A 25056-nucleotide genomic window follows, 5' to 3' on the forward strand; every position below is an offset into this window, starting at 1 on the left:
GGGAGCACGATGCCCCTCCCGAGGACTTCGGCCGGGCACTGCGTTCAGACAAAGGGGTGGGAGATGGAGACACTTCCGTGACTGCTAGCGGCCGCGGAGGAGGAGGACGCGCTGCTGTAGGCACCGAGGCCCAAGCGCAGCGGCAGTTTTGCGGGTGCTCAGGGGCGGGGTGGGAGGCGTCCATCACTCGCTGTCCTCCGGGCGAGCCTCAAGCCCCCCACACTGCGCCTCTCCGAGCGCCCTGTCCTCGCTGCCGCTCGCCCGCGCGCTCACTGAGGACCACTGGCCTAGCCGATTTCTCGCACTCTCGTCGCCCGGCCCCACCGTGCTCCCGCGGTCCGCCCGCCGCGCAGCCCAAGTGTGCCATCGGGCGGGCGCGGAGGCGGCGTCAGCTCCCACCCCCGAGATCACATGGTGACCCTCGGCAGCCAATGCAGTGGACGCTAGGACCCTGCGGGACCCCGGGAGCCTCGACTGCACCGGCGCCGCTGCATTATAAATACTTCTCCAAAATGCGGCGCAGCTCCCTGCGCGCGCCCCGGCCGCCCGCCGCCTCCGCCCTGCGCCCCTGAGCTGCCGCTGCCGCCGCTGTCGCGGGTCCGAGGGCGCCGCGCCCTTGCCCTGGGCCCGGGCTCTGCCCGCCGCCGCCGGCCCGCGTCCCTGCGCTGCGCCGCCCGGCCGGGTGCATGCATTGTGGGCCTCCCGACATGGTCTGCGAGACGAAGATCGTGGCTGCGGAGGACCATGAGGCACTGCCGGGGGCCAAGAAGGACGCGCTGCTCGCCGCCGCCGGAGCCATGTGGCCCCCGCTACCTGCCGCGCCCGGGCCAGCCGTCGCGCCCCCACCCGCGCCAGGTCCCCAGCCCCACGGAGGCACGGGGGGCGCGGGGCCGCCGGAGGGGCGCGGCGTGTGCATCCGCGAGTTCCGCGCAGCCGAACAGGAGGCGGCGCGCCGCATCTTCTACGACGGCATCTTGGAGCGCATCCCCAACACGGCTTTCCGCGGCCTGCGGCAGCACCCGCGCACCCAGCTGCTCTACGCCCTGCTGGCGGGTCAGTGCGCCGCGGGGGGCGGGGGACCGGCGGGTCTGCCGCAGTCCGGCTCCAGCGGACCCCTCCGGGGATCGTCGCGCTTGGCCCCGCCTTCTCCTAGGTCCCCATCTGGAAGTCCGGGTGCCGCATCCGTCCGTGGGACCGGCGGGGAGGAGACCCGCTCGAACCCGCGGCGCAGTGCTGCGGGCTTACGGCCAAGACGCCTCGGCCGGGCGTGGGAACCGGTGCGGGCTGAGTGCGGGCGCTGCGGACCGGGAAGCACTGGGTCAGCAACTCAGTCCGCGGTGCCCGTTCTCCCCGTCGCGGGGCATCCCGGGTGGGGGCGGTGTGACAGGGCAGGTAGCGCTGCAGCTGCGGCCCGGCGCGACAACTATATATAATCTGCGGGCGGGGGAGGCCGCCTGAGGCTCAAGTGCTAATTTATGACGGGAAGACAGCCAGCTCCGCGGGGAGCCAGGGAGGCTGTTCGCCAGAGCCAGGGCCACAGGGAGGATATCCTGTGCGGTCCTAAGCACACCCTTCCCCCCAACATTCAAGTCATCCCATTCTGCGGATGAGGAGCTTGAGGCGACTCTCCCAAGGTCATTCAAGGGAGGCAACTTTTGCCCTAGTGCCTATTCCTCCTCCACAGCATAAATGAATCTGGAAGCGGTGTGGTGCTTGTCGCCTGACCCTGTGGGCCTAGCAGACCCAGAAACTGCCCAGGGATGGCTCTGACTGGGTCCCTTCACACCCCAGCGTGGGATGACCTGCTTGGTTAGGCAGTGACCTGGTGTCTTTGTCCAGCTGTTTGACTTAGCACCAGGCTAGGTGGAGTAGGCAAGAGCCCTCTTGGAAACTGGGGCACCGAGGGCTGATCAGCACTGGCCTGGCCCTGGCTGTATTGTGGACCTTTGTTTCAGGTTGTGAAGGTAGCAGGTGTTTACGCCAGAGAGCTTGGAAGTGAGGAAGCGTAGAAAGGGACCGCGGCCATGACTGCTCCTACACAGAGAAACAGTCCCTGGTGGGGCGCATCCCTAAGCACTGATTTACCAAGGTGGTTTGGACTCCCGGTGCTGTGGGGCCCACCCATGTCCTCTCTGCACCTGCCACCTCACCTGTGCCTCCTTGCCTGCAGCCCTCTGCTTTGCTGTGACCCGCTCACTGCTGCTGACGTGCCTGGTGCCGGCGGGGCTCCTGGCCCTGCGCTACTACTACAGCCGAAAGGTGATTCTGGCCTACCTGGAGTGTGCGCTGCACACGGACATGGCTGACATAGAGCAGTACTACATGAAGCCACCTGGTGAGTTCTGAAATTCCAGCCCTAACCGCCCCCTCCCTCTTCCCTTTCAGGTACTAGAGGGCTGGGCTGAGGGATGCTGATGTTCTGAATGACTGAGGCCTCTAGCTAAGTGTAGAGTCAGCTGGGGAGGCCAGAGCGAGTCCTTTGCTTGGTGGCCTGGCTCCACTGTGCCCGCTGATGGACGCCTTTTCCTGGTATCTGTCTTGTGTGTATGTGTGTGTGTGTGTGTGTGTGTGTGTGTGTGTGTGTTGGGGAGTTAAGTCCTGACTGGACCCTGAGCCAGCCCAGAGTGCCTTGGGTGGAGAAGCCTGTGTGGCACAGGAAAGGTCCAGGGAGCAGCATGGGAAGAGGTCCCAGCCTTATCCTTTGCATCCTGACCAGTGAACCTCCTAGTGAATCATAAGGAATTACCACAGACCTAGGGCTTAACGCAGAGAGAGGGGCTGCTCTCTCCCCCAAACAAGCCCTGAAGCAGGATCGGTCTTGAGAAGCATAAGAGGGAGATGTTTGGGATATGAAGGGCTGAGGGTAGTGCTGGCCAGTAGGAGTTGGGTCTGTTTCAGGGAAGGGCAGCCGCTCTGGCTCTGCCAGCTCCTCCCCAGCTGCCCTACCTCGCGCCCCAACCTCCTGCCCAGCTAGCTGGCCTTGGCGCCTGCTGTTCTCCTTGGCCCTTTTCACGTTCAAGTGTAGCTTCCTGGCCTCTGCAGGGCCCTTCAGCATCCTTCCCATCCCAACTCCTTATTCCCTCCTTTCCCCTCCTTGTAGAAGTGACGCTGGGATTGGCTTTGCTATAGGTGGAGATAGCTGGCTTGGTCATCAGGCTCCTTGTCCAATCACCGGGGCTTGGGGGTGTCTGTGGTGGTCTGTGGTCTCTCACTGGTAGATCTAAAACATTTTTCTGGGTTATCACTCAGTTCTGTCCCTGCAAGGATTGTGGAGGAGGAGGATGGCAGGCCAGGGGCTGGGATTCTGAGTAGGTCAGCTGGAACTGAGGCTTTGACTCTGGTTTTTCAGGTGGTCTGGGGGTGGGAATCTGCTTCATCAAGGCCTGCCCGGCTCCTAGGCACCTCCAACTACTATTCTGGCCAGGACAGTACAGACTCCGGCCTGAGTTGATTGTGCCTGCCTGTGTTGTGGGATCCAGTCATGCAAAGCTGGGCAGGTCAGCCGGACTAAGGCCACTAGAGTGTTTTTGCTGCTCAGGGGGTCTGGAGGAGGCACCTTACCTGCTTATCCTGAATTATGGCCGCCCGTGCTGTTCCAAAAGTGGAAAAGAGGGCCAGGGCCCTGGAAGATTGGGCATCATTGTAATGCCCTGACTTGGTACCCAGCAGGAATGGGCAGCTGAAGTCTCTCCAGCCTTCCCTGCAAAATGTCCCTGACTGTCCTGTCCTTCCTAGGATCCTGTTTCTGGGTGGCCGTGCTGGATGGCAATGTTGTGGGCATCGTGGCCGCTCGGGCCCATCAAGAGGACAATACGGTGGAGCTGCTCCGCATGTCCGTGGACTCACGCTTCCGCGGCAAAGGCATTGCCAAGGCTCTGGGCCGGAGGGTGCTGGAGTTTGCCATGCTGCACAACTATTCTGCAGTGGTACTGGGCACCACAGCTGTTAAGGTGGCCGCCCACAAGCTCTATGAGTCACTGGGCTTCAGACACATGGGCGCAACTGATCACTACGTGCTGCCTGGCATGACCCTCTCGCTGGCCGAGCGCCTCTTCTTCCAGGTCCGCTACCACCGCTACCGCCTGCAGCTACGCGAGGAGTGACCACCACCACCTGCCCACCACCCTGTCTGTCCCTGTTCACCTCTGCCCTCCTGCTCGCTGCCCAGTGCGGCCCTGCTTTCCAGTGCTCACCTTGGCGTTAGTTTGGATTTTCCTTTCTCAGCATCACCTGGCTGGTTCTGGGGGACACAGGGCGTTGCTCCTCGGCAACACTCTGGTGGGGTAGATTGTGTGCAGCCCTGGCCCTTGCCCCCCCAGCCCAGCAGAGTGGCTCGTCATGCCTTGAAGAGCAGCATTGTGGACCACCTGGACTATCCACAAAGCTGCCCAGCCTGCCTCCATCAGGGGAGGACTAGCCTTGCCCGTCGAGCACAGAACCTCTACAACAAGCCCCACAAGGAGCAGACCCCTGGCCCCCAGCCAGGCTAAGGCTCAGCCAATGGCCTCTGGAAGAGCGGCCTGCTGGGCTGGCCAGCCACTGCCCTGTGGGAGGCCAAGCTGGCCCGAGGCCCTGCTTTGCCCTGTGCATGCTGAGGACATGGCCTGGCTGCAGCATGCCGCATGCCACAGCCCCCTGCCCCGCTGCCCTGCCTAGTCTGAACCTCAGGTCCGAGCTGGTGAGCTCTCCTGTCCTGTCCTGAGCTGGCCTCTGGAGGGCCTACCTGCCTGATCCTGTCTCTCTGGTGGGACCGGGCCTGGCCTAACCCGGCCCTAGCCATTCCTGCTTTGCTTCAGAATCATCTTACCTCTTTCCCTGTGGTCCCTGTGCCTCCTTGCTCTGGCTGACTTGGCTGGGCACCTGGGTTCGGTTCCTGTAGCAATCCACTGCACAGCATGGTGGGGATTTCATGGGAGTGGGGGGACACCTCCCCCAACACCTGTTAGATCAGGTGGCCCCCTCCCAGCCGCCCGAGGCCCTGTGGACTCATGCTGTTTGTGGGGTCTGCCCTGTGAATGTAACTAGCTCAGGCTGTTGTTGGCAATGCCTGCCACAGCTTCTCCCAGCCTGAAACAACCCATTCTCTAATAAGTTACGTAGACAGAATAGCACTCTGCATGACTTTAATTCCCGGGACAAAATGGTAGTTTGAGCCTCCAGACACACGTCTGTGTGGTGCTAGCATACACATGGTCTCTGGCCCCATTTGATGGGGGTGGGTGGCCGGGTAGGTGGAAGGTTTCAGTTTGGAGAATGGAAGGAGACTCTAGGTTAGTGGAACTGCCCTCAAAGTGCATTCCTGGTCTGTGAGGCCGCAGGCTGCTTCTTGAACCCCTGTGTGTAGGCCTGAGGGGACTGGAGGGTCCTAAAACCTCATGGGAAGGGCTGGGCACTGCCTGGGGCTTGGGAGTTATTTTTTCGTTGGGGTGGGTACAGCCATCTCACTATGGAGTATACTGCTGGACCAACTGCTCCTGGCCTCTCCTTTTTGAGGTCCCACTTAGGGTCCAGCCTGAATTGGGGGGTGGCCTGGGACAGAGGAAGGAAGGCAGTGGCTGGCAGTGCTCATGTTGCCAGCTGAAACCTGGACTTAGCTTCCGTGCAGGGTGGGGGTGGGGGTGGGGCATAAGGGCCCATCCACACCCTCTGTGTGGGGCTTGGGGACAAGGAGTGGCAGGTCGGGTAGGCTGTAGAGCTGGCCCCTGGCACCATGGCGCCATTCTTAGGAAGGCTTAGAGGGAATGAATGGTGGAACAAGCCCAGCTTCCTGAGGGGCCTTTTGTCCTGTTAGCAATTGAGGCATTTGCAGAACACTGTACAGACCCCGCTCTCCCCTGTACATTCCTCCCTGGTGGTGCCCGGTCCCCTCTTGGGGATGGGAGTTTTGTAGACTGTACAGAAATTGGCACCCTATTTTCTTGCAGCTCTCAGATTTTGTTAATCTGGATTATACAGACAGACGTAAAGTGTTTTAGCAAAATGGAAAACAAACAGTTGTGCCTTTTCCTCTTTTCTGTTTGGATTGGTCTCGGCTCGGGGCTAGTCTTAGTTGCTATGGGTGTAGGGACTGCTGGTGTCTGAGGATGGGGGTCTGAGGTCTGGGTGGGCCTGAGTGGGAGTCAGGTCTGCTGGACACCACCAGCTGCCAAGGCTTCTCTGATCCTGTGCCTTTGGGGCCTGCAGTCTTTGGGGTTAGAAGGGCACTGGGATTGTTCGGGCCAGGGCAGAGCCTGGGGATCCTGCAGCCACCCATGTCTCCTTGATACTGACCTGGGAGGAGCTCATGGTAGATTCTCCCTTCTACCAGGGAAGGTGTGGCCCTTCTGGCTTATTGGCACCTGTTTGCCTAAGGGGACCCCTTCTTGCCAAACAGCCCATGGGTGAAGGAAAGCTTGCCGGGCTCTTCATTATTTGTTGTTTGCCTTCGGTTGCTACCAAGATTTGGTGGAGATGTCAGGAATGGGTGGTGGGGTAGGTTCCAGCTGCACCAGGATGGAGCTTCACTGGGCAGTGTGCAGCTTGGCAGGCCTGAGGCCCTGGGCTGGAGGGAGCTGAGCATGCTGATGACTGACCCTGTTCTCTTCATCCCACCAGGGCTGGGCGAGCTCTGCACATGTGCACTGATGTGAATTTTCTGTTTGTTGAGATTCTGTTTTTTCTACCTCTGTGGAGGCCCTTCTCCCTGCTCCACCTGGTGGCCATGTGCTTGGGGCAGCTCCTCTGAGTTTGCTGGCCATCTCCCCTCCCTCGGGCCTCCAGCCTGGGGTCTGACCTGAGCTCAGGATCCTGTGGCTTCCAGGAGTCCTGTTTGTGTGGAAGCCTCTGCTTTAGTCGGGAGGGAGGTGGGAGAGGTGGTGGGGTGCAGCTACATCAGAGACCTGGTGTCCACGGCAGCCTCTCCCCTGTGCTCCCATCCTTCATCAGGGAAGGGGACAGGGCAGAGCATAGAGTCAGGGACACACGTGAGGTGAGCTTTGGCTTTGGCCTGATGCCTGGGACTTTAAGCCACAGGATCCTCACTTGCTGCTGGAAAGCACCCTGGTCAGTCCACTTGCCTCTGCCAGTCCCAGGTGGCCCCACAGTCAACAGCTTCCTGGAGCTGGCTTCCAGGGCTGTGCCTGTGGCTAGAGGCCTGGGGACAAAAGTTTCTGGGTCTTTTGCTGGTGCCTGGGGCTTCTTGGGGGCTGGGCATGGCTTCCTAGCTGGGTAGGAGCTGTGCAGCACCCTTGAGGCTACCTTCCCACCAAGCCCCAAGGGGCGGCCTGAGAGAGCTGACCTGAGGTGGCTGTGTCTCCCTGTCTGTGGTAGCACTGCTGCCCGAACCTGTTGCTACCTGTTCTCTTGGTCAGTGCTAGCCTCAGTCATGGTCCTGTCCCTGGCTCTTGGCTACACTGCTGGGTACGGGGCAGACCCTGAGCTGTGCTGCTCTTTGGTGCTGCCGTTACTGTGCTTCCAGCAGGGGAGGGGTCCATGGGGGGTGGGCACAGCTTGCCTGGGTCTGGGTAGAAGATGAGCCTTGACTTAACCACTGTTGGATGTATTTTTTTTAAAGAAAAAAAAGAACAGCAATAATTAGCCATTTTAAAGAAGGGGTGTACCTGTGTAAATGTGCATACCCATCTGTGTTGTGCATCTGTGCACACGTGTGAGCATGTGCACTTGGGAGTATGTGTATGCATGTATGAGCATCTGTATGACTACGTGTGTGTGTGTGCACAAGCACATGCCATTTGTAATCATGTGCTCATGTGACTATATGTGCCCAAGAAATCACAGTCATGTGTTGCATGTGTGTGCATGTGTGTATGCGTGGGCAGCTCCATATGTGTATGGATGTGTGCATGTGTGTGTTTGTATGTGCACATGTGTAGCAGTGGGAGGGAACCACTGGGAACAGTCTCTGATCTGGGAGCACTTTCTTTGTGGTAAGAAGCAGGGTCTTGTGGTTGTCTCTCACTGTGCCCATTCCCTCCCCTGCCCTGCCGAGCTCCATGTGAATGTAGCACAACCCCCCCCAGGCCAGCAGAGCCTCTGCCGGCCCTGACTTCTGTCCATCTCCCCCTTCGTTGAGGTAGGGTAGAAGAGCTGGAGGCCCCTTGGACAGGACAGACTGGGTTTGGTCAGGGTGTGAGGGTGTGACACAGTGGTAGATCTCACTGTTGGGGTTTGTTCCTGAATTTGTACTGTGAGCCCATGATGGGGGTGGGGTGTCCTGAGACCCCAGGATGTGCCAAAATAGCCCCTAGGGCCAGGTGATGAGCCGAGTTCCCAAGAAGACAGGCTGGGGGCCCGAGTGGGTGTGTGCCCCTGCCTGCACGGCCCCCAATGCTGCTGTTTTTCAATAAAATCAGAACTGAAGGAACCCGGCTCTGTGCTTTTTTGAGGCACCTCCTGGGGTGGATATTCTGGGTTTCCCACTGTCTGGGCTTTGTGCCTGTGTTTGGCTGAACTGGACCCTGGAGCAGGAGTGGAATCAGTGAGGCAAGGGTAGGGCTTCGGTGTCCCTGTTGGGAAGAGACCTCTTTCCCCAACTGGTTCCAAGCCTAACCTCCCATGATGTTTTCTTCCCGACCAGGGAAGAGGTGCCTGGATTCCTCTTTGGCCAGAGATGGTTAGGGGCTCTACAGCCCTTCACACTTTCCTAAGTGTGGTAGATACAGAGGCAGCAGGTGTGGGACAACTTAGCTGTGGGTGTGGAGGGGTAGGAATTGATTGACTAAGGCCCAGCAGCAACTTGAAGGTTTTACTCTCTCCCTATGCTGGTTCCCAGTTCTTGGGTGTCAGGCATAGCTAAGACACTTTTAGTATGGTCTCCTGGCTACCAAGCCCCACTGTCCTGGCCTGTTTCTGGGGTCTGGGTATTTACAAGGCCGAGACTCCTGGGTTTATGGGGGTTGGGTCCACGAAGAGCTTCACTCTTCTCCTGAAGGTGAACCCTGATGGTGCTGGCAGCCTCCTGCTGGGTGGCTCCGCCACAGGCTGCGGCTCCTGCTGTTGTCTGCCTGTCTACCCATAAGCATTTTAGGGTTGATTTGAGATTTGGATCTAAGAAGGTAGGTATCTGTTGGCCAGATTGAGGGGTAGACACGAAGACATTTCCCATCCACCCCAGTGCCGGCTATCAGTCAGATTGTCAGGAGGGGACCCTTGGAGGATGGGGGAGGTTTCTACCACTCAAGACACTGTGCCCAGCTCCTGGATAGTTTTCTAGGAGTTTTCTTCCCACCTCCCTTCTTTCCTGCCCAAAAGTCAGGAGAAATGAAACCATGGCATGGTCAGGGCTCCCTTCCCAGCCAGCAGGAAGGGCTGGTGACTTTTCCTGGACTTGGGTGACATGTCAAAGCCCATCTCTGAGACATCTTAAGTGAAACAGCCAGTGTGCCACCTGCCATGGAGCTGGGCCTTTTATCTTTTACCCGGTGGTGCCCTCACCGGTGCCTGCTGTTGGCTTCCTTCTGGACATGCTCCATGCTGGCTTATGTTCGTCAAAGGGAAGAACGGGGCCTGAGAGGACACTCATCAAGGGTCAAGTTGGGTTGAGGCACTCCCCAGGCAGCCTCTTGCTGAGCAGAGTATATGTTGTACCTGTGTGTGCGCCCACGAGAAGAATCCCCTTAGACAAGGAGAAGACAGTGTCTCATTAGGCATTTACTTCAGGTAGTGACCCAGTTGTTCCACAAAAGGTCAGTGTGGTCTGTATCTGTCTAGCGCCCACAGAATGCAAGCTGATGACCTGGGGAAGGGCTGCAGGATGGACTGGTAGAAACCAACTCTCTCCTCCCACTGTTGTACAGGGCTACAGACAAACTTAAGATGAAAAAATGTACTTGATTGGGGTAGGTACTGAAGAGGGACCTCATTGGGCTGTTGCAAGGAGATTTGCTGTGGCTCAGGTGGAGTCCAGGGTCTCCTATAGTGGGGCCAAGTGTCCCCATGAGCGTCCAACACTCAAATTCACCTTTAGGGGCACCTGTGGGGTGACAAACAGAAACTCAGCCACCTCCCAGGCTCTCCCGCAGGTTGAAGAGGTAGCAGTTGCACAGGGACACATCCTTCCAGAGAGAGCAGCCACATAACAGGCAAACACAAGGACACACGTATACTCATATTTGCCCTCTGCACGCTCACATCACACGCACCTACCATGGTGGAATTCCCTACCCACCAGGCCTCAGGCAGTGTCTGCAGGGCTCCCAGGCATGGTGACTTAGGATAGGAATGTCTTAGTGCAATATGTGCTCACCCAGCCAGGGCTGTATCTCGGAGAGATGCTAGGGGACAGAAGACCCTTACCTGAGTGGACTTTTCCCCAAGGCACTAGACAAAGCCACCATGTCTGAAGATGGGCTGACTCCCACTTATTTCCCGATGTTTTCTGCCTCATGAGGGCCCTCTGATGGCAGCTAAGTTTAGTTTCCTGGGCTCCAGGCTCCTCCCCTAGTACCCACTTCTTTGCCCACAATAGGCATAGGCTGTGTGGACAACCTCAGGGGGACAGGATCCCTGCCAAGTGGGTAAACACATGTGTGGCTCCTTAGCCCTACAAAGCTGCCACCTGTGCAGAGAGCACACTGCCCTTTCTCAGGGAAGCCTCCGAGCCTGTGAGCAGAGGCAGGGCTGCTCTGGAAGATGGTCAGCAGTTTCTGTGGCTCTGGTTAGTTCTGAAGTGCCCACAGGGCAAGCTGTGTTTCTGGTTCCACCTGGGTCACCCACCTTGTTACTTCCTGCCCAGTTGTCCACACTGCTCTGGGGAGCCTATGCTGAAACATCCAGCGCTCTTTTTCTGGCAAGAACCCAGAGCTGCTTCCAGGCAGTGTTCAGAAGGTGCAGAGCGGGCCTGTGTTTAGACGTGCCCACTTGTGTACTGGGGTATGTGGGGCCTAGTGCCCACATCCTCAGTGCGGGTGAGCCTCAGGGCGGGGTTGAGCCAGAGGCTGGTAGGAGCAGCGGTAGATACCCATGGTGGTGGCTTCTTGCCAGGGATCAACCGAGTCATCCAGCAGGGAAAGGGTTCCTCATCGGAGGACAAGTGAAGGCTTGGAGGGCAGCAGCCCTAGTGCACAAGGCTGGGGCTCGCTTTATTCCTTGCCCACCTTGGGCTGACCCCAGCTGCAATGCTGGGTGGATGTGGGTCTCCTCACCTGCAGCTGTAGTTCCAGAGTCTGTACCTGCTGTAAGGACTCCATGATCCTTCTGACAAGATCTAGAACGGGAAAACAGCTGCTTACAGCTGTGTGGGTTCAGGGCTGGCCAGCCTTCTGGCTCCCAGGCCCCACGAGTTGAGGACTGAGGAACCTTCAGGCTCAGTCCTGCCTGATCCAAGTCACCTGGTTATATCTTGGATCTACAAGCCACTCAAACTAATTGGTCAGGGCCCTTGATCCTCTCATGTAACCTCATAGCCGGTACAACAAACACCCAGTGTCTACATCCACAGCTCAGGATTTAGCTTAGAGGATCCTCAGCCCACCCTTCTGGCTACCATATTGACTGAGCTGGCTGCGTCTCCTGTCACCCCAGCTCTTCCCAGCAGAGGCAGGCCAGCAGAGGTGGTAGATACTGTGCCCCTTCCACTAGTTCTGGCTATGGTACTAGGGCTAGGAGAAGGTACCAGAGACAATAGTCTGGGCATGGAAGACCACAAATTCTGATGCTTCTGGCAAAGGTATGAGATGTTCTTGTCACGCCTCTGAAGGTAGCTTTGCGGCCCTGACTGTATGATCTATCTTGTGAGCTACTATCATCATCTCTACAGACTGCCCTGAATGGAGGCCCAGCCATGGATGTCTGTGCATAGAAGCTTCATGGCTGTTCTGAAGCACTAGACATGTATCTCCCGGTACTAGGGTCACCGAACTAGCTGCCAGCTGGGAGAGTCCTTGAGGGACAGAGGGGAGGAACTTCAAAGAGATGGCAAATTTCCTGACTGTGGGTAACACCGCCTCCTATGTTCTCCTGGACGCACCTGCAAACTCAGGGACCTGAGTGTCTTCTACTTCGAACAGCAGCTCGTCATGAATCTGGGCAACTAACCTGGAGAGGAAGGAGGGCATTTGTGAGTGTGGGTGCTTCCACACGGGACCTCAGGTTAGCATTCACAGTTCCTGGTAGGTTGCTTGGCATCTGGTTTATGAAAGAGTGTGGAATAGGTATGGCCATCCTGGCACTGTGGCCTGGGGTTGCTCACCATCAAAAGGGCAGCTCCAGGGAGTGGGCAGAACGGGTCAGGAGAGAGGGATAAATAGCTTCTGGAGAGCTGTCCAGCCTCCGAGCAGGCTGAGCATTTCACAGGCATGGGAGACTGGAAGGCTGGAGGAAGAGCTTCCTAGGAGCAGAGCGACCTCTTCAAGTGCCCTAGCCTCCACCGGTTGTAGGATGTGATGATGAGCGTGGAGGGGCAGGAGAGCTGCTCCTGCTGTGAGGAGGGGGCTAAATAGAGAATGTGGGGGGGGGAGTATACCCCTTAGCTTAGAAGAAGTGATGGACAATATAAATATAAATATTTAACAGAACTTGAAGAATGCAAAAATTCAAAGGTATGAAATCACATCAGCTATGGGGATATTTTGGATGGCCCATACAGGACTCAGCATGTACTGGGGCAGTAAACCATAGTTCTAGGTGAACTTGGCTTCATGGACACTCAGGTTCCGTTTCTCTAGCAGTCCTGTGTGGCCCCTGAGCCCCTTCTGGCATCAGTAGGAAGAGGAGTCTAGGAAGCAGTGCTCTGTTGGGTAAGTGTTGGGCAGAGCAAACAGATTCGCCCAGGCGAGTGGGGGGACAGCACACATGTGCACAGGATGAGACATGGACTTCTGGGGACATCTGAGTTCTCAACCCATAGATTTGTCAGCACATGCGACAGCTTGTCACAAACCCACAGGCTCCTTGGAGGCTCCAGGGAGATGTCACTTCAAAATCCTTATAGATCTGTAGTTCCCAGACCTGGTACCAGCACCTTTGTGAGCGCACAGTGTAGCTGCTCCTGCACTGCCAGGGATGAAGTGTGTAGCACGGGGGATAAGGATGGTCACAAGCACCCACAGTCTCCAGGGAAGGGTCGAGGGCATAGAGGGGCCCTTGCTGCCTCCTGGATGGAACTCTGAAGCGCAATAATCACATGCTATATGCCCCCCACTGCTGTTTGCCCTGGGTTCCCCTGTGGCACTGGAAGCTGAGGCTTTACAGGGAAGTTGTGTTAACCCTCCCCGCTTAACCCCAGCAGTGGTAATGGATCTGATGGTGAACCCTGGCTGGAAGGAAGAAGCAGCCTTAAAATGCCTGACTAGAGTGGCCACGATGGTTCCTGATAGCAGAGTTCTTTGGTGAACTACCCTTCAGTCTTCTCTAACACCCTTTGTTACTGGGCGGGAAGAGAAGGGCTATGTCCCCAGCGTGCACACCGTCTCCTCTAGGACGGGAAGAGAAGGGGTTATGTCCCCAGCGTGCACACCGTCTCCTCTAAGGCAGGAAGAGAAGGGGCTAATGTCCCCAGCGTGCACACCGTCTCCTCTAAGGCGGGAAGAGAAGGGGCTATGTCCCCAGCGTGCACACCATCTCCTCTAGGATGAGTGACCCAGAGGTCATCTGTTTTCCAACTCTCAGGAAAGTCGCGAAGGGTTGCCTTGAGCATCACAACCTTCTCTTACCTGGAAGGTGTTGAGATGGTCAGAGCAGCTACCTCAATCATGGCACTAAAGGGAAAGGGCCTGAACTTCTAAAACAAAGTCAGCAACCTCTGTGCCTTGGCACGCACAGGACTTGGCAGGAAAACGATACCCCTTTTGAGCTCAGGCTACTGTAGCCAGGCCACTGTTACTAGAGGTCAACAAATGCACATTCTAAAGACTGTGGAGGCAGTGGACATACCATGCTGGGTCCGGACTAGGGAAGAGTGGAGTATGCATTCCCAGGGACATTCACAGAGGCATTTCCTTGTGTTTTATATACTGCCCCTGGCTAGGCATTAGCACTCCCTTCCAGAAGCCAGACTGTGGTAGGACATGGCAGGCACTAAGCTGTAGCACTGGCATGTTTTCTTAAACTAGTACCAGGGTGTCTGGCAGGCCTTGGCTTCCAAAGGGTTTACTTTTCAAATGGACAGAAACCTCAGAAGAGGCACTTGCAACTCTGTCCAGATTTAGCAGAAGTGCCTTCACACTTCTTGAAATCACACCATGCAGTCTGAGCTGCCAGTGTTGCAGGACCTAATAGGTGTGACTGTTAGTCACTCACACATCACCATCACAGCCACAGAGACATCACACTTCTCTCTGGAAGCTGGGGCACATGAACAAGCAGGAGAAGCAGAAAGATGCAGGCTTAGACCACCCAGACTCCCAGGGGACCATGCCTCTTCTGGTTGCCCTCTGCTCCACAGAGGACACAGAACTACTGTATTTGCATCTGGCTGGCCTGACACAGGCAGACAAATCCTGGCCCTTTGAGAGAACTTTCCAGAAGGGCCTAACCTCATCCCTTTGCCAATAGTTTGCCAGGAAGTTCTCTCTTATGGAGCACCCTAGCCATGCTGAATTCTTTGCGGGTTCCTCTTAGAAGTGCATTTGTGTGGTGGCACAAGACAGGAGACTGCAGTTCTGGGAGGACACCCAGCCCTAGCTCGTCTTCTCCCTCAGTTTCCTTTTCTCTGCATCTCCGAGTCAGATTTCCTGTGCTTATCTTTTGGAAAGACATCGCAACCAAGGAGACCCTAAGCCTTAATATGCCAACATCTTTCACCAATTCGAAAAACAGCAACAGAGAAGCAACTTGCTAGCCTTGCGTGTGGCAGATGCAGAGTGCAGTGTGTTTTCAGCGGCCACCAGGACGGGCCGACACAGGCTGTGCACAGCCCACATGAAGCGAGAGGTTATCACAGGAACAGCGGGCACGTGTACAGATTCCATCAGTTATGGGAACTGAGAGGAAATCGTTGTGAGTACCGCAGAAGACAGAGAGAGGTGACGGGAGAAACCAGCTTGGCCTAGCTTGGCCCGTCTGCTCCCAACCCTCGGGCATGCCTGGGCAGGGCTCAGCTGCAGTCTCTGCACCTCCTCTGGTACCCTTCCCAGAGGGCTCGCAGCTTCCCCACCTATTTCTTTTCAGTAAGAAAGTACCTGGAACAGGGCTGTAAAAAGCAGGAGACAACTGAGCCTCCTGCCCTTGGCTCTGTATGGCACTAATCTACAGAGCACACTTCTGTTCAGAGGTGTGAAAACCACCCAAGAACACAGGTAAAAGGTAAAAATGGGCAGGGGAAATGTTTGAAGAGATAAAAGTTTTCTAAAGAAATAAGAGCAATTGCTGATAAAGGAAAACTCATACCTTGAGCATGAATTATATTACTGGCCAAGAGAAACTTCCCCCCAAAGGGAAGCAGGTTCCCATGTCTCCACAGCCCTCTTGGGGCTGCAGTACAGGGGCCCATGGGACCCGTTTCACATTTTGGGATCTAGGGAAGCTGTCATCTTCCTGTAGGAGATTTCCTCCCAGGACTAGAAGTGCTGACCCACTTGGGCAGTGATATGGGCACCTTGGTGTGTAGAGGCCCATGGGAGGATCTTGGGGTCCTTAGGGTAGGATGGAAAAATATGTGTTGGGTACAAGGAGCAATGTCATTTTGGCACCCAACAGATCTCTTTGGCAGGAGTTCAATGTTGGGCCCTGGAAAAATGACTATTTCACTGACCTGGCTGTCAGGGTTGGGGATGTGGTCACTGCAGCAAAGATGTGGATCATGGCTAGCTTACAGAGGTCTGCGGCTGAACCTGTGGAGACAAGGGTTCAATTTTAGGACTTGAGGTGTGGCTCACAGTGCCTGAGCTGTTATAGAGACATTTTCCATGGACACTGTTCATTCCACTGGCTAACAATGAAGGAGTTTTTGCAACTGGAAGCAAACCATGGATCCTTAATACAATCGAGCTGTTTCCTTCCCAGTGCTGTGGGGATGTAGTTTGGATGCCTTACTGAGGAAACCTGACCCCAGTCAGATACTCAGGGTGTGAGAGAAGGGTCCTAGCCCATGTCAAGTAACCCATCTCTTTGACTGACTCTTGCTGTGGGACAATGATCTTGTACACTGTAAAGATTTGTCACTTGTATTGATTTAATAAAATGCTGATTGGCTAGTAACCAGGCAGGAAGTATGGATGGGGCAACCAGAACAGGAGAATTCTGGGAAGAGGAAAGGTTCAGTCTACAGTTGTCATCCAGACACAGAGGAAACAAGATGAGAATGGCTCACTGATAAAAGGTACCAAGCCATGTGGCTAACACAGACAAGAATTATGGGTTAATGTAAGATGTAAGAGTTAATTAATAGGAAATAGAGATAATAGGCCAACCAGTTTATAATTAATGTAAGCCCCTGTGTGTTTCTTTGGGATTGAATGGCTGAGGGACTGGGCGGGACAGAAACCTCTGTCAACAGGCTGTATTGTTGGTGAGAATCCTGGGGACTCAGACTCTTACTTTTAGAGGGAAACAGAATGGCCTCCAAGGGTCTTGGAGAGACCATCTCTTTATTTCATTTTTTAAAGGTCTGGCTATGTAGCTCAAGATGACTTCAGTCTTCCAAGGGTTGGTATTACAGGTATGCCTCACCATGTCCTTCCAAAAATGCCTGAGACATAAAGATGGCCCTGCCACATCAGGAGCTGTGACACTCAGGCAGGATCGGTGAGGGCTGTGAGACCTCAGACAGAGCAATCTGCCAAATACCCAAGGAGCGTGGGACATGGGCCTTCTGGGAAGGAGCCACAGACAGTGGTAGGCTGGGGCTGCTAGTACCTTGTACCACAAAGTTTACTGCCTGTCGTTCTGCTTGTGCCCGAAGCTTCTGGTCCTGTGCAGAGATCCTTGGCAGAGGCCTCCTTCTACCCAAGATGGACGTCACATAGCCTAGGGTAGAGGAAGGAGAAGCAGACAAGAAACAGGTACAAGTGGCATAGCACCAAGTGGCCACTGCCTCCTTATACTGCCCTGCACTTCTCACAGAACTATCCGATATATTTCCAGGGACGATTGCGTCTATACAGTAGGGCCTGTACTGGGATGTCTTCTGTTGGCCATGTGTCAAACTTCTACTCTTTTCTGGCTTCTAGCTGCACTGAGATCTTACACAGAACAAGCACATTTTTATTCTATAGAAATCGAAAGCCATATGTAGGCTTGGGCACAGGAGTCATTCTGGGGTATGTGGCAGCTGGAATATAGAACAAGGGATGGAGGATATGTCCACACATGAAGGTAGAATGAGACCTTCCGGGGTCTGATGCTTACATGGCTTGGGGCTCTTAGGAAATGAATAAGGGTCTGGAGAGATGGTTTAGTGCTGGAGAGTGCTAATCCTTCCAGAGGACTTGGGTTTGCTTCCTGGCATCCACATGGCAGGTGCCATCTGTAACTCTAGTTACAGAGGATCTGATGCCCTCTTCTGGCCTCTGCAGGCACTGCATGCTTGTGGTGTACAGACATATGCAGGCAAAACACTCATACACACAAACCAAAATCAAGTGAATAAATAAATAAAATACACATAAACCCACTATGTTGTCAGGAGATGGTGGTGCACACCTTTAACACCAGCACTCAGGAGGCAGAGGCAGGTGGATCTCTGTGAGTTCAAGGCCAGCCTGGAATACAAAGTGAATTCCAGGGTAGCCAGAGCTGTCTCAAAAACACCCCGCCCCCACTATGTTGGTGTATTAGTAAGGGTTTTCTAGAGTAACAGAACTTATAAAATGAATCTCTCTCTCTCTCTCTCTCTCTATATATATATATATATATATATATATAATATATATATGAAATTTATTAGAATGATTTATAGGCTGCAGTCCAGCTAATCCAACAATGGCTGGCTATGAATGGAAAATCCAGGAATCCAGCAGTTGCTCAGTCCATTAGACTGGATGTCTCAACTGGTCTTCAGTACATGCTGGAGTCCAGAAGAAGTAGGCTCCAATGCCAGTGACGGGACAGACTTGCTAGCAAGGCCAGAGTAAGCATACAGAGAACAAAAGCTTCCTTCTTCCGTGTCCTTACACAGACTTCCAGCAGGCGTAGCCCGGATTAGAGGTGGGGTCTCTCAGATCAAATAGTCTGCATTGAAGGAGATGTCTTCCTACCTCAAAGATCTGGATTTAGAAGTGACTCTTCCTATTTAAGCAAAAATCGCTCACAACTGTGCCCTCCATTTTTGGGTTTTAGTTAATTCCAGATGTAGTCAAGTTGGCAACCGTGAATAGCTCTCACAAGCCCACTCTTTGTCAATTTGACAAACAATCATAGCTCCTTATGTTGTGATTAATTTCCAAAGGAAGACTAACCAGGTCATAATAATGCCTAAACATGAGATAAATATCCAGTGTACAATCATAAGTGCATTATAAATTTACCAGGTCAGGATTATACCTAACTGATGACGTAACTATCCCTCGCACAATTACAAACACATTATAAATCTAGAATAGGTGACAATGTCCCTTGAGGAATATTCTTTTACTATCTTAAACTTAAATATGATAACCACTGATACTCTTAATTGATGTTACAGCCCGTGATAAAGTAATTGAGGAAAAAACCCCACAAATATCTGTACAAACACATTCTGTTTTTGTTGTTTGTTTATTTTGGTTTTGTTTTTTTTCCTTTTTTTGTTTTTCGAGACAGGGTTTCTCTGTAGCTTTGGAGCCTGTCCTGGAACTTGCTCTTGTAGACCAGGCTGGCCTCAAACTCACAGAGATCCGCCTGCCTCTGCCTCACGAGTGCTGGGATTAATGGGGTGCGCCCCCATCGCTCGACTCACATTCTTTTTTATTTTAATTTTTTTGTTCATTTTATATACCAACCACAGTTCCCTCTCCATCCCTTCCTTCCACTCCCCCCCACGCACCCCCATTCACTCCTCAGAAAGCGTAAGGCCTCCCATAGGGAGTCATCAAAGCCTGGCACATGAAGTTGAGACAGGACCAAGCCTCCTGCATCAAAGCTAAGCAAGGCTTCCCACCATAGGAAATAGGCTCCAAAAAGCCAGCTCATATACTAGGGATAGATCCTGGTCTCACCGCCAGGAGCCCCACGAACAGACCAAACCACACAACTGTTACCCACATGCAGAGGGCCTAATTCTGTGCCATGAAGCCTCCCCAGCTGTCAGTCAAAAGTCTGTGAGCTTCCATGAGCTCAGGTCAGCTGTCTCTGTGGGTTTCCCTGTCATGATCTTGACCCCACCCCCTTGCTCATATAATTCCCCCTCCCTTTTGACTGGACTCCCAGAGCTCAGTCCAGTGCTTGGCCATGGTCTCTGCATCTGCTTCCATCAGCTATTGGTGAAGGTTCTGTGATTACAACTAGAGTGATCGTCAGTCTGATTATGGGGAAGGCCAGATGAGGCACCTTTTCCACCTGCTAGGAGTCTTAGCCAGGGTCATGCGTGTGGATTCCTGGGACTTTCCCTAGCAATAGGTTTCTCCCTAAAGCCATAATAGCTCCTTCTATCAAGCCATCTCTTTCAATGCTCTCCCTCTCCATCCCTCCCCCAACTCAACCATTCCAATCCCTCATGTTCATGTTCTCATCCCCCATACCCCCCCCCCCCCGCCCAATGGGTATGGCAAAGCCTACACATTCCTTGTTTTTGGCTTTTCAAGACAGGGTTTCTCTGTGTAACAGTCCCTAGCTGTCCTGAAACTAACTCTTGTAGACCAGGCTGGCCTCAAACTCACAGAGATCCGCCTGCCTCTACCTCCCAAGTGCTGGGATTAAAGGCGTGCGCCACCACCGCCTGGCTGTGAGTGGAACTATTTATTTCCTTTTCCACCCCCTGATTCCTGGACCCATGGATCCTGGCTATGGGAGAGACCATACCAAATATTGGACCCTGATTCAAAGCATATAGTGCCTTCTAGAGAACCCGTCTCAGTCCTCCAGGCTGCTGCCACTTAGTTGGTGTTGTAACTGTGTCTTCAAAAGGTCATTCCATCTTTCTACCAGGTCAACTGCTTCAGCATGGTGGGAAACATGGTCATACCAGTGGATTCTATGATCATGGGCCAACTGTTGCCCTCCTCTGGCTGTGAAGTGAGTTCCTTAGTCAGAAGCAGAACTATGTGAAGTGCCATGATGGTGGAGAAGGCATTCTGGAAGTTCACAGATGGTTTCATGGCAGAAGCATTACATGCAGGAAAGGCAAATCGACCACCAGAGTAAGTGTCTACTCCAGTGAGGACAGAGCATTGTCCTTTCCATGGAAGAAGTGGTCCAATGCCAACCTGCCATCAGGTTGCTGAAAGATCACCGCAGGGAATGGTGCCATGTCTGGGGCTCAGTGTTGGTCTCTGCTGTTGGCAGATTTGGCTCTCAGCAGCAGCTATAGTCAGGTCAGCCTTAGTGAATGGATGTCCATGTTGCTGAGACCATGCATAACTTTCATCTCTGCCACCATGGCCACGTTGTTCATGGGTCCACTGGGCAATGAGAGGAATGGCTGGGAAAGAGGCTGACTGTCCGTGGAGTGAGTCATCCTATCTACTCGATTACAGCACTTCTCCTCAGTTGAAGTCTGAAGTCACCTTTTGATGAACATTTACATGGAATACAAGTCTTCACATCCTTCACCCATTTGGAGAGATCTGTTTGCATACTTCTTCCCCAGATGTCTTTCCCTTCTATTTTCCAGCCATGCTCTTTTAAAATCCCTGACCAATCAGCCAAACTATTGACTACAGCCCATATTTCAGACACACATCTGGCCATTTCTCCTTCCAAACAAAATGTCTGACAATGTGTACTGTCCAAAGTTCTACCTTCTGGGAAGATTTCTCTTCTCTAGTGTCTTTCAGGGTTGTCCCAGAGGGGTTGTAATGCTGCAGCTATTCACTTCGGTGTGGTACCTGTATTGCATGCAGAACCATCAATAAACCAGGCCCTCACTCAATTGTAGGAAACTGAAGTGTCCTACCTCGAATGTCTGGTTCCAAATAACCACTTTGAGGCTTAGTATTAATTACAAACCTTGGCCAATAGCTCAGGCTTAAAACTAACTAGCTCTTGTGTTTTAAGTTAACCCATATTCCTTATTTATGCTCTGTCATGTGTCAGTACCTTTTATTAGCATGGTAAGTTCATCTCCTGCTCCCTCTGCATCTGAGTGGCAATGCCAGACTCTGCCTTCCTTCTTCCTAGCATTTTCAATTTAGGTTTCCTGCCTACCTTTATCCTGTTTAGCTATTGGTCAATCAGCTTCTTAATTAAACCAATCACAGCGACCAATCTTTACAGTGTACAAAAGGATTATTCCACAGCACTCAACCAATCATGGGGAACACTTCATGAGGCTATAGGTGCATTCTTGGCAGCAGACAGCATTGTAACAGGAACAGAAGCCACAGGCATTTGGGCAACTTCTTTATGTCACTTGCTTGTGCCTCCACGACCTGCTCGGGCCTGATCACAAATACACCACTTCCATTTGTAAATAGATTGCTTCTGTGCACATTCCACTTTATGACTTTGTGGATCAGATAACACCCAGTTCATGATGGGCATCTTAGGTTGCATGGTGACTTGGTGGCCCATTGTCAAGCATTCAGTTTCCACTAAGGTCCAATAGGAGGCCAAGAGCTGTCTCTCAAAGGGAGAATAGTTGTCTGCACATGATGGTAGAGCCTTGTTCCAAAATTCCAAAGGTCTCTTCTGTGATTCACATATAGGGGCTCATCAAATGCTCCAGAGAGCATCTCTATCTGTTATTGATACCTCAGATTCCATCAGGTCTGCTGGATCATATGGTCCAAGCGATAGAGCAACCTGAACAGCCTGGGCCTCTTGAAGAGCCTTCTCCGTTCCAGGTCCCATACAAAGCTAGCAGCTTTCCGAGTCACTTGGTCTATGGGCCGGAGAACCACACCAAGTGGGGAATGTGCTGTCTCCAGACTCCAAACAGGCCCACTAAACATTGTGCTTCTGTCTTGGTGGTGAGAGGGTCAGGTGCAATAACTTATCCTTCATCTTGAAAGGAATGTCTCTGCATGCCCACACCACTGGACTCCTAAGAACTTCACTAAAGTAAAAGGCCCTTGAATTCTGGTTGGATTTATCCCCCACCTTCTGATGTGCACGTGTGTTAATCATGAGCTCAAAGTGGTTGCTAGTTCTTGGTCCAGTTAGAATAATGTTGTCAATATAGAGCACCAAAGTAATATTTTGTCGAAGAGACAGACAGTCAAGATCCCTTATGTCATAGGGCAGGAGAGTTAATATATCTGTGAAGATAAACTGTAAAGGTATACTTCTGGCCTTACTAACTGTAAGCAAATTGCTTCTGGTGCTCCTTATGGACAGGTACCAGGGAAAAGGCATTTGCTAAATCAATAGCTGCACACCACTTACCAGGAGATGTGTTATTTTGCTCAAGTAAGGACACTACATCTGTACAGCAGCTGTAATCAGAGTCACTACCTCATTGAGTTTTTGACCCATCTGTCTTCTGCACTGGCCACATAGGAGAGTTAAAGGGAGATGTGGTGGGAACTCCACCCTTGCATCTTTCAAGTCCTCGATGGAGGCACCAATTTCTGTAGTTCCTCCAGGGATGAGATACTATTTTTTTTTTTTTTTTTTGGTTTTTTCGAGACAGGGTTTCTCTGTGGTTTTGGAGCCTGTCCTGGAATTAGCTCTGTAGACCAGGCTGGTCTCGAACTCACAGAGATCCGCCTGCCTCTGCCTCCCGAGTGCTGGGATTAAAGGCGTGCGCCACCACCGCCCGGCTCGAGATACTATTTTTGACTGACTGTTTTCTTTGGCACAGGCAACTCTAAAGGCTTCCATTTAGCTTTTCCAACCATGATAACCCTCACTCCACAGGGTCAGGGAGCCAATGTGAGAATTCTGCCAACTTCTAAGTATATCTATTCCAATTATATATTCTGAGACTGGGGAAATAACTACAGGATGAGTTTGAGACCCCACTGGACCTACTGTGAATCAGTCTTCAACCAAAACTCACCTGACCTCCATAAGGTCCTACTTTAACAGGACGTCACAGGGTTTCTTGGGATCTCCCAGAATCAGAGTCAATTCAGAACCAGTATCCAAAATACCCCAGAAAGTGATTGCTTCCTTTTCCCCAGTGTACAGTTCCCCTTGTAAAAGGCTGTAGGTCCCTATGGGGAAGGAATGGAGAAAGGCTAACAGTAAAACCTTTAGGCATTTTATCAAGAACTACCTTAGGGGAACCTGGATGGCCCTCCATTCAAGGGGTCTGCAAACTAGCTCAAGTCTGGAAATTGATTCATGGGCTGAGATTGCCTTTTGCTACTATCCTTTGAACCCTTTCTTTCATTTGTTTACAAATTTTTCTGCTTATACAGATCAAACAAAAACTTAGTGGGTTTCTTACGTATTTCATGCCTGGAAATATCATGACTGATTAGCCAGCAACACAGGTCCATATGAGTCATGCCACCATAAAATTCACTTTGCTTGTGCTGACCAATAATGGGTTAGGCCATTATGAGCATTGCTTGTCTGTGCTGCCCATTGCATTAACTACGATCACCGTCTTAGGGTTTCTATTGCTGTGAAGAGACATCATGACCACAGCAACTCTTGTAAAGAAAAACATTTAATTGAGGTGGCTGCTTACATTTTCAGAGGTTTAATCCATTATCATCATGATGGGGAGCATGGCAGCATGCAGACAGACATGGTGCTGGAGAAGGAGCTGCTACATGTTGCTATGCAGGCAATAGAAACAGACTGTCTCATTGGGCATGGTTTGAGTATATATGACCCCTCACAGCCTGCCTCCACAATGATACACTTCCTCCAACAAGACCACAACAACTCCAACAAAGCCGCACCTTCTAATAGTGCCACTCCCTTTGGGGACAGTTTTCTTTCAAACCACCACAATCACCTTGCCTTGGGTGATTCACTGCTGCCACCTGGCCCCTGCTACCTTGGGTCCCAATTAAACCCATTGCATTTAATTCATCCAACTGAACATCATCATCTCTAACCTAAGGCCTGGCACAAGAAAAAGGGTGACAATGAAGCTCTTCAAATATGCTGGTGCCCCCTCACCATTTTGTGTCTTATAGGGCATATCTCTTAGGCCTCTCTATTGTGGAGGATTAGGTTTTACATAGTGTACCCGCTCCAGCATTGTTATTCTCCAGAGCCTTAAAATCCATTCATCAACACTAAGCCAAAGGATATCAGGAATCTCCAGCTCTTTTTAGGAGGCCATCTCTTGACAAATGCTTCAGCCAACCATTCAAGCAAACTTTTAACACCCTTTAAAAAAACTGTGTGAACTTTCATATTAAACCTAAATCTCCATTTAGAGAGCCATAAGCTCAGCTTGAACCAGTTCATGTTCCTTTCACCATTATCCTACACCTTTCAAATCTATCCCCACACATCGTGCCCAGACTTCTGCCTGAATGATTAGCACTCTCAGTAAGCTATTTAGTAATGTAACACACCTCTTCATGGACTATACTTTCTACCTCACCTCTAGGAGCCTGCTCCAAGTCTGGTTCTAGGTCTAAAGTAATGGTTCTCAACTTGTGTGTCAACCCCCAGGGGGGCTGAATGACCCTCTCACAAGAGTCCCCCAAGACCACTTTATGATTCCTAACAGTAGCAAAGTTACAGTCATGAAGTAGCAACAAAAACAGTTTTATGGTGAGCAGTCGCCACAACACGAGGATCTGTGTTAAAGGACCGGCATTAGGGAGGCTGGGAACCACTGGTCTAGAGGCAATCATTGGTGGGTACTGAGGGACACCAGTATTGTCTCGCCTGGCATCTCTTTCAGAAGAAGTCCTGCTGGTTCAGCAGCAGACAATGAGAGGTTAATTTCCTTGGTCAAAGGTGAAAACGGCAATATTTCAAGGGGTGAGGCTAAAGACAGAGAGAGACTACTTCTTCAGGAGAGATAAACTCTAGAGAACCCGAGGACTCAAAATTTTCAGCTTCAAAAGGTTCCTCCCAGACAGCCCTGACCCACATTACAGGGTCTGCTCTTTACCAGTTAGTGGCCTT

The 25056-nt window shown here is 52.5% G+C and overlaps 2 protein-coding genes across 3 annotated transcripts in view; one reads left to right on the forward strand and one right to left on the reverse strand.

The window, feature by feature from the left end:
- The first annotated feature begins 514 nt into the window (after positions 1-514).
- On the forward strand, positions 515-8356 carry Nat8l (N-acetyltransferase 8 like). The gene is made up of 3 exons (XM_057772311.1): positions 515-1053; positions 2171-2335; positions 3736-8356. The coding sequence occupies exons 1-3, from the start codon at positions 687-689 to the stop codon at positions 4101-4103; spliced, it is 900 nt and encodes a 299-aa protein (XP_057628294.1). The 5' UTR covers positions 515-686; the 3' UTR covers positions 4104-8356.
- A 1554-nt stretch (positions 8357-9910) lies between these two features.
- The window catches only part of Poln (DNA polymerase nu), a 146415-nt gene continuing 131269 nt past the window's right edge, over positions 9911-25056 (reverse strand). For both annotated transcript variants that reach the window (XM_057772397.1, XM_057772396.1), the window contains 5 exons: positions 16792-16902; positions 15689-15767; positions 11966-12033; positions 11142-11203; positions 9911-9970 (listed from right to left, as the gene is read on the reverse strand). In XM_057772397.1, the coding sequence (XP_057628380.1) occupies positions 9911-9970; positions 11142-11203; positions 11966-12033; positions 15689-15767; positions 16792-16902 (380 nt within the window). The remainder of the gene's footprint in view (positions 9971-11141; positions 11204-11965; positions 12034-15688; positions 15768-16791; positions 16903-25056) is intronic.

This window comes from Chionomys nivalis, chromosome 6, assembly GCF_950005125.1.
Source record: "Chionomys nivalis chromosome 6, mChiNiv1.1, whole genome shotgun sequence".
In the NCBI taxonomy this organism is placed as follows: domain Eukaryota; kingdom Metazoa; phylum Chordata; class Mammalia; order Rodentia; family Cricetidae; genus Chionomys; species Chionomys nivalis.